This window comes from Sparus aurata, chromosome 23 (genome assembly GCF_900880675.1).
Source record: "Sparus aurata chromosome 23, fSpaAur1.1, whole genome shotgun sequence".
NCBI lineage: Eukaryota > Metazoa > Chordata > Actinopteri > Spariformes > Sparidae > Sparus > Sparus aurata.
This window is the reverse complement of record NC_044209.1, coordinates 8,408,943-8,417,216: the sequence shown is the minus strand read 5'-3', so window position 1 is coordinate 8,417,216 and position 8,274 is coordinate 8,408,943. Positions and strand designations below refer to the sequence as shown.

Here is an 8,274-nt window from a genome sequence, read left to right as displayed (position 1 = left end):
GGAAAATAGAGCTCTGTGTCTAAAAACAAATAGACATTTATTTTAGATATTTCTTGAAATGATTCCCTCCTACTGATCAGAATGGTGCTCCTTTTCCCCATTGCCTGCAGCATGTCGCCATCTGCTGTTTAATCAGGGCTGTAGCATACTTGGCCACAACACAGCCCAGTCCTCCCATTTCCGTCAAGCTAGACAGAGAGACAACACCGGAAACCATGTGGCGTTGCCTTCAAAATAAAACGCGAACGTGTAACTGAAATAAAGAATCGCCTGATAGTATTCACTAGTGTTGTATACATATATTACTTGATGAATTTAAGACGCAGCGTGTCAGTTTTTATAGACTATTGTGTCTAATTCTAAACAGAAGATCGCGTGTTGCCTAGCACGAGTTTTACTTAGAAACCTCAGAACCGGAAAAGGATACAGTGGTTACATCCCGGTGGACTTGATGCTGGTTGCTGATGTCCGAGCTGTCAGCCACGTCACCTCCTCTGAATTAACTTTGCTCCCAGGCTGCCCCCCGACACAGCTGAGCTAGTGAGTGCAGTCAGTGGACATCATATCTGTTTTTGTTATCTGCATGCGTTTAGATAAAGAGCCACCGAGCAGACAGACAGACAGACAGACCCGGAGCCCACTGTGTAGCGGTTAGCTTCTTCTTCTTTTCCTCCTCTTTTAGCTTTTTAACTCGTCTTTTACTTAACTCTTGTGTTCGCACTTTTTTTTTGTGGCCAAGCAACTCTGCCCTGTCTCCCGAGGACTCCTAAGGCCTTCGAGGAGTTGCTTTACGGTTTAACGTTAGTCATTAAGGCGGAACTCAAACAACATGAACATCTTTCGTCTGGCGGGTGACGTGTCACATCTGGTGGCTATCATCATCCTGTTGCTGAAGATATGGAGGTCCAAATCCTGTGCTGGTAGGCTGACACCGACACAGACACCACTGTACTTTAAGTCACCGCGGGTCTATAATTCAGCCTCACTGTGTATTTGGACTTGGAGTTGTGCAGTATTGTGCAGTAGCGAGTCAGTGTTGCTCAAATGTTTTTTGTAGATATCAGTCAAATTCGTGATGGTGGAGGGTATTTGCATCATGCTGTGTAGATCTTCATGAGTGGAAGCGACGTGGCAATGTTAACACGGTGATCTGCTTGCCTGCTCCACCTATCACACATCAGCCTGCATCTTTAAACCGAACTCATTGCTGCTGCTGTTACTGTTGAATCATAAAAATGGGGAAATCATAACATTTTCTTTCTAGTATTTGTGAGCCAGAGGTCTGCTGGGGTCAGCTGCTTTTGATTGCCCTTCTACACACTGATCCAACCCCCCCTTTTTCCTCTCCCTGCAGGCATCTCTGGGAAGTCTCAGGTGCTGTTCGCCCTGGTCTTCACCACCAGATACCTTGATCTGTTCACAGTCTACATCTCTGCTTACAACACAGTCATGAAGGTAAGAGTGTAGATCACAAACAGCCTCGACCGCACCGTAACACACACATGCCGTTTCACTGGAAGCTTACCCTTAACCTAACTCCAGCGTACACAAAGCCAAAGCTTGTGCAAGGGTATTAAGTCTGGTTGATGAAGACAAACAATGGCAACTGGAGCAGGTTAAAGTGGAGCTGCAATGACGTGTTGATGAAGTGATTAGTCAATCAAAAGAAAATGTGTGAACTATATTGATAGTTGGTTGATCGCTTCTGTTATTTATCAAGCAACATTGTCAAACATTAGCTGGTTGCAGCTTCATTAATGTGAGGATTTGCTGCTTTTCTTTGTTACTTATAATAATAATAAATGAAGAATGTTAAATTGATGACATCACTTTGGGCTATTTGTATATTGTGATGAGCATTTTTCAGTTTTTTCAGTTTTTGGATCATCATATAAGTGGTAACGTTGATAAATCCTGAACATAATCTTTTCATACGTGTATAATGAAAATAGTGAAAAATGTTCACGTTGAGTTGCATGGCCAATAGTCAATGCTCGCCTCTGCCCTCAGGTGGTGTTCCTGGCTCTGTCATATGCCACCGTGTACCTGATCTACATGCGCTTCAGGAACACAGACAACTCAGAGAATGACACGTTCCGCGTTGAGTTCCTGTTGGTGCCAGTGATCGGGCTCTCCTTCCTGGAAAACTACGCTTTCACCCCAATGGAGGTAAAAAAAAAAAAGAAATATTTAAAAACATTCAAACATTATATTTGATAAAAGTTGGGTCCAGGTGTAGAAGAGTTTTTTAAACAAGTGTGTTTATTAAATTTTTCAGAATAAATATTCACAATACAACAAGAAAATACAGGTGCAGAACAAAACTGTCACAATATGGCTCATCTTAAATGGTACAAACATCACAGGGCAGTAGCATGTGTTATTTACAAATTCCAAAATATAAATAATCCATCATCTCACTTGAAGAAAAGCATTTCAAATATAAATAAAAGGAGCGGAAAACCAAAAAAAAACCAAACAGACGTATAATAAATGCATGGTAATTACATTTGTTGATGGCTTACATACAGGGGGAACAAGCCTCCAATGCTTTCCTCCCCTCCAAGAACACCATAAAAGATCTCCACATACTGTCAAAGATTAGATATTTACCCTTTAACGTGAAGGTGAGTTTTTCCAGTGCCAGGGAGTCTGATAATCCTGCAAGCCAGACACTGGTACTTGGTTTAGTAGTGGATTTCCATGACTTTGCTATAGTGTATTTGGCTTGTAACATGCAAAAAATAATCATAGATTTATTTGCCCTGTTAAGGTTAAGGTTTATCGGAAAAATACCAAGAATACAAAGTTTGGGGTCTAATATTAGTTTTATAACTGTAACCTGCAAAATCATATCCATCACCTCACTCCAAAAGGCCTGAATCAATGGGCAATCCCATAGGCAATGATATAGTGTGCCCACTCTACCACACTTGTAGCACGTGTCAGAGTTATTGGGGTTGAATTTATTTAGTTGAGTTGGTGTTACATATATTCTCATTATCCACTTGTACTGAAGTAGTTTAAAATGAGAATTTATTGTTTGTATTTGAGATTTTAAGCAAATCTTTTGCCAGTCCTCGGTGGAGATTACTGAATTTAGATCCTCACACCAAGCCAATCTTTTCCTATCTGAGGAAACCTTTGAACCTTCCATGATTGATGCATAGAAGCTTGAAGTCAAACCCTTCTTAGGATGTTGATTTGTTGCTATTTCTTCTATAGGGCAGAGTGTAGGTAGAGATAAAGACTTCTGTAGCTTAAATATATAGCTTCTTATCTGCAGGTATTTGAAGAAATGGTTTGGTTGGATGCCATATTTTTGTTTCAAATCGACAAACGACAAAAGAGTGTTGTTGTCAAATAAATCTGCAATTATACTAAGACCTTTGTTTGCCCAAATTTTGAAGCCCATATCTTCAGGTGTAGAAGAGTTGAAAGCTCTTCACTTGTAAGCTCACTCTGGGTTTATAAACTTGCAGTTGCACAAACAGTACAACTTTTTCTCATTTTGTACTTTTAACCCCTCATCTGTCCCCTTCACACTCATACCACCCAGATCCTGTGGACCTTCTCCATTTTCCTGGAGGCGGTGGCCATAATGCCGCAGCTCTTCATGATCACCAAGACGGGCGAGGCGGAATCCATCACCACCCACTACCTGTTCTTCCTCGGCCTCTACCGAGCCCTGTACATCGCCAACTGGGTGTGGCGTTACCACACGGAGGGCTTCTTCGATCAGATCGCCGTGGTGTCTGGCGTCGTGCAGACCATTTTCTACTGCGACTTCTTCTACCTTTACGCCACAAGGGGTGAGTTACAACTACTGCAAGAAGGAGCTGATTTCAGATGAGATCTGTGTGGATTAGTGGGGGTACCTAGTCATTTAAGGGTTTTTTTTTTTTAGGTTAATCTTTTGTGACAACAAACGTCTTACCATCCCGCTTTCTTTTGTCTGCAGTGCTTAAAGGAAGAGGAAAGATGAGCCTGCCGATGCCCATTTAAAAACCGACGTCTGCTCCACTGAGCTACCCGTGGGTGCCTGCTACAGTTCAGCATCTGAACACAGTCCATGCCCTTCAACTGTACATGAATTTAGCAATGGGACTAATGGTTGGACGTCAATCTGTATACCAAAATGAGTGCACTTCTAGAACGGGATCTTCTGTCTGGCTGGTATTTTGTGTGTGTGTGTGTGTGTGTGTGTGTGTGCGTGTGTGTGTCTGCGTATTTCTGTGTCCTCGGGGGTTTTTGTTGTTCATGAGATGCAAATGTGACACTGGAAAGGTGTCCCTGGGATACACGTGGTACATAATTCAGGCAAGTGTGGAACACTATAGAAACTGCGTGTGTCTCGTCTTTCTCTTTTGTTCTGATGGACACTTTGGCTCTGGAGGCCTCATTCAGACCTAAATCGGGCGTTGCAGCGAAAAACACGCCAGCCCTCCCACTCATTTTCAGTCCAGGTAGTGTGTTTAGGCTACTGCAGTGTGGACCACAAAAAAATGCAGTGGCCCGATGCAAAAAGTTAAACAGAATCGAATAAACCGGCGATCAGATCAGCAGTATTATCTGTTCAGCTCTTTACACTAGACTGTAAATATATAGCTTCCTACTTTATTACCCGCAATGGAAGGTATTTGTGTTTTCTTATGAGCGCCGGTCGACATAACATATTCTATGTCAGCGTGTCACAGATACTATCATACAGGATAAACAAATACACATGCACAAACATTCAGAGGTCTGCCAAATTCATGTCGCTTTGTGTCTCGAACAACGTCATGCTGCCCAGTTGACTAATCTCAAGCCAGGGGCCGGAAACTGGGTGCTATCCAAGTGAAGTTCACAAACACTAATGCTCTCCTGGTTGTGTCTTTCCACACCGCCGCACGACCCTGTGCTTTTACCTGCAACGTCTGATTTTGGTCTGAATCTGAAGCCCTAGAATGTCAAACCCACAAAAGTGTAAATGGGGTTGGCTGTAGCTTGTATGTACTGCACTCAGATAGATTATATGTAGCCTCAGTGTTCACACAGTGCAGACACAGACCTGTGTCGAAGCTGAACCGCTGCCCAGAGTTTCATGTCCGAGTTTTCCTACACTTTATCCAATCAACGTCTTCCCTGATGATTTACAGTAATGAGAAATACTGTAGCGTTTGTAAATGTGTACTCTATAATCTTCTTCAAATCGTCTTCCTCTGTGGTTCTTTAATGTTACACACTCCCGGAATAGCTCGCTGCATTATGTGCAAATGATTTCTCTCCTTTACTGCCAAGTTACAATTTTTTTGTATTTCCTCTCAGTGGTCGTCTTTTATATTTCAATGTATTTCTTCATGGGAGAAAAAAAAAAAAGGGCTGAACATTTTGTCATGTCTTGAATGAAGCCAAAGACGGAGCAGACACCTGCTGCAAGGTTTTCTAGTTCCTCGGTCGCTTCCTTGGCCAAACTGTCTTGTTTCGTCTGTGATTCTTTTTTTAAAGAGAGAGGGAAGTTTAAAATGTTGAGCAGTTTTTGACGCTTAAAGGTGTTTTAAGTCACAATATGTTTATTTGCGCACCGTTTTCTGACATGACATTAATTATATTGTGAAATCTCTCAATTCGAAGGTGTGGCTGTGTTCTTTTATGACGAATCCACATGCACTGCAACACAACAGGATGTTTGCCTTTAACAAACACACACACACACAAGCATTATCATTCAACTGTACAGACTGAAAGTGCTGGTGCATTGTGCTGATACTAAAACCGATGACTAGCAGTCGATGTGTGATGCACAGTGAAAATTCACAACAAAGCGACTTTCTTTCACATGAATCATCGCCTCAGTGTTAACCGTAATATCCACTTAGTCCGCATTTACTGAGAACTCCTCATTGAACACAGAGTCAAGTTAGGCCTCAATGCAGAAAGGTTTTTCTGTGTTTATAGAACACCTTACTTCCTTCCCTCACGGCTCCCTCCACCACTCTTGCAGCTGAGCGGATGGAGAGCGGCGACGCTACCAGAGCTGCCGCCTTCTCCACCACCTTCACCTTCTTCACAGCCTTCCCCTTCCCCTTGTCTTTCCCGACGATCCCTGCTCCCTCTGCTGCGCCTCTCCCCATCGCAGACACCAGCTCAGACCAGAAGAGCCGCTCCGCCCTTTTCCTGGCCTCCTCTTCCTCCCTCCTCGTCTCCTCATCTTCCTTCTTCCCTCTCTCTAACCCTCCCTGTGCCTCCTTGTCTTGAGCCTCCTTCTGAAGGAACTTGTGTCCTCTCTCTCCCAGAATCCTCTCCTGTGCCTCCCTGATGGCCCTCTCGGCCTCCTTGAACATCTCGTTGCTGTAGCAACCGCCTCCGTTGTCTGCCACGATCTTGTCTATCTTCTCCAGAAGCTGCACAACCTGTTGTGGACACTCTGTTGTCTTCTGCTGTCCACTATTATCAAAGACGTGATACCCCCCGCAGCAGCTGCTGACAAATTCTGACAGCTCATCACTCTCCTGCAGGAAGTCTTCGATGCTCTTCCCCAGCAGCTGGTCTCCCCAGGTGAACAACACCACAGTGAACCTGATGGCTCCAGGGCCAAACGTAACCTTGATCCACTCCAAGGTGTCTCTCTCCTCCTGGGTGAACCTGCCGGGCCGCAGGGTCACCAGGAAGGCGTGGGGTCCCGGAGAGGAGAGGACGACACACCGTCCCACCTCCGCCATGACCTCCTCGGGGGACAGCTGTGTGTGGAAGAAACCTGGAGTGTCGATCACAGAGACACTCCGGCCGTCCACCGTCAGAGTCTTTCTCTGGCACTGTGTGGTGACCGAGCAGGGGGAGACATCGACCCAGAAGGCGGGCCTGCCCAGGATGGTGTTGCCTGAGGAGCTCCTGCCTGTCCCTGTCCTCCCCAGCAGAACAATCCTCAGGGGTTCAGCCTCTGATGGAGGGAGTGGTGCTTCACAGCCTGGAAAAATTACAATCATAGCACATGTTTAATATTATTATTATTATTATTATTATTATTTAAAAACTATTTTGCAGTATTAATATGTAATATTTTTGAATCAGAGTTTCCAGAAAATGCTACACACTAACATTTTCTAGAGAACATTCAAATTTGAAGGTCAAATGTAGGCAGGTTTATGTTATATATATATACTGGGTAATTTAATTAAATATAATATAATATTTTGTAAGTGCTGTGATTATGTTTTTAAGCGCTCTCTCCTGAACACTAACCTGATCTGATGACGGTCATCGGCATACCTTCATGTGACGCAGCATTTTCGGGGGACGACATCCTAAACACAGCAGCTACATCAAAGTCTCTGGCTCGCCGGTTTTTCGGTGACCTAAGACGAAGGAGGCAGATGCTTTGGTTGCGAGTGAGATGTCCTCCTGCTGTCAAGTGTCATTTAATTCCCAGCCACACCGCAGGGAGCGTCAGTGGAGCTGCAGTCCGTGGAGGAGCAGAGAGGCGCCGCACACCGCCGCGAGCCCTGAACTGATAACACTGGAGTGAAGTTATCAAGCAGTGAAGACAACCATATCGGGAAACTCTCACTAAAACTAAAACAGCTCCTTACTTAATACGACTCTGTTGTCGCCGCTGTTACTTGTGATAAACACGCAAATGATGAGTTCTACATTGATATTAATAATTATTTCACATTTGTAGTTCCCACTGCGGCCACTGGATGGCAGTGAAGGTCCACACTCTGCAAGTCTTGGGCAGACAGTTTCATATTCATAGTTATTAACCAGCGGAACAAAACAACTACAGGGAACAAGTGTGTCATTTCAAATGTGTCCAAGGTAATGTGGGAATCTACGGGACATCCATCTGTAATGTAGGTCACTTCATTTTGAATATTCACCAGAGGTACTTGGAATGCTATCATAACTATCTTGCCAAAGGACTAGATAGATAGATAGTAGCCAAGGGTAGATTAAGCACAGGTACAGAGAGTTCCCCTAAGTGTAAACACTTAAATCCGTAGTTCTGCCCTATGGGGGCTTTGAGTAAAACCAGAGAATAATCTGTCAGTGAGATTGTTTTGTGTTCACAGTAGAATGGAGCACCACAGCCAGCTTCAAACGAATCCTTGGCTCTGCCCAAGTTACAGAGACCAAGAATCCATCCCATAGTATTAAGGGGCTCAAAGCAGTAAGTCATGCAGAAACCCACTCTACTAGTGGACTAATAGCTCATATCCCTCCTGCAAACACACACATAGATGCGTATATAAGCACACATCCAATACACATATCCATCCTCATGCCAAAGTG

General features: G+C 44.0%; 2 protein-coding genes across 3 annotated transcripts; one reads left to right on the top strand and one right to left on the bottom strand.

Annotated features, from left to right (window-relative positions):
- The first annotated feature begins 437 nt into the window (after positions 1 to 437).
- Positions 438 to 5,609, top strand: kdelr3 (KDEL endoplasmic reticulum protein retention receptor 3). Its single transcript, XM_030408533.1, has 5 exons — positions 438 to 920; positions 1,355 to 1,455; positions 2,011 to 2,169; positions 3,560 to 3,812; positions 3,962 to 5,609. The coding sequence occupies exons 1-5, from the start codon at positions 830 to 832 to the stop codon at positions 4,003 to 4,005; spliced, it is 648 nt and encodes a 215-aa protein (XP_030264393.1). The 5' UTR covers positions 438 to 829; the 3' UTR covers positions 4,006 to 5,609.
- On the bottom strand, positions 5,536 to 7,639 carry LOC115576042 (GTPase IMAP family member 7). Of its 2 annotated transcripts, none has more exons than XM_030408530.1 (2): positions 7,225 to 7,639; positions 5,536 to 6,949 (listed from the first exon to the last, which is right to left on the bottom strand). In XM_030408530.1, exons 1-2 carry the CDS (start codon positions 7,283 to 7,285, stop codon positions 5,910 to 5,912), a joined length of 1,101 nt encoding a protein of 366 aa, XP_030264390.1. In that variant the 5' UTR covers positions 7,286 to 7,639; the 3' UTR covers positions 5,536 to 5,909. The 2 variants fall into 2 exon arrangements, with proteins under 2 accessions (XP_030264390.1, XP_030264391.1); XM_030408531.1 differs by having other exon boundaries at positions 7,252 to 7,639.
- Positions 7,640 to 8,274: the final 635 nt, after the last annotated feature.

Coding starts and splice junctions, on each gene's coding strand:
- kdelr3 (XM_030408533.1), top strand. CDS start 830: ATGAACATCTTTCGTCTGGCGGGTGACGTGTCACATCTGGTGGCTATC. Junction 921..1,354: donor GAGGTCCAAATCCTGTGCTG/GTAGGCTGACAC, acceptor CTCTCCCTGCAG/GCATCTCTGGGAAGTCTCAG. Junction 2,170..3,559: donor ACGCTTTCACCCCAATGGAG/GTAAAAAAAAAA, acceptor CATACCACCCAG/ATCCTGTGGACCTTCTCCAT.
- LOC115576042 (XM_030408530.1), bottom strand. CDS start 7,285: ATGTCGTCCCCCGAAAATGCTGCGTCACATGAAGGTATGCCGATGACC. Junction 6,950..7,224: donor GATGACCGTCATCAGATCAG/GTTAGTGTTCAG, acceptor TAATTTTTCCAG/GCTGTGAAGCACCACTCCCT.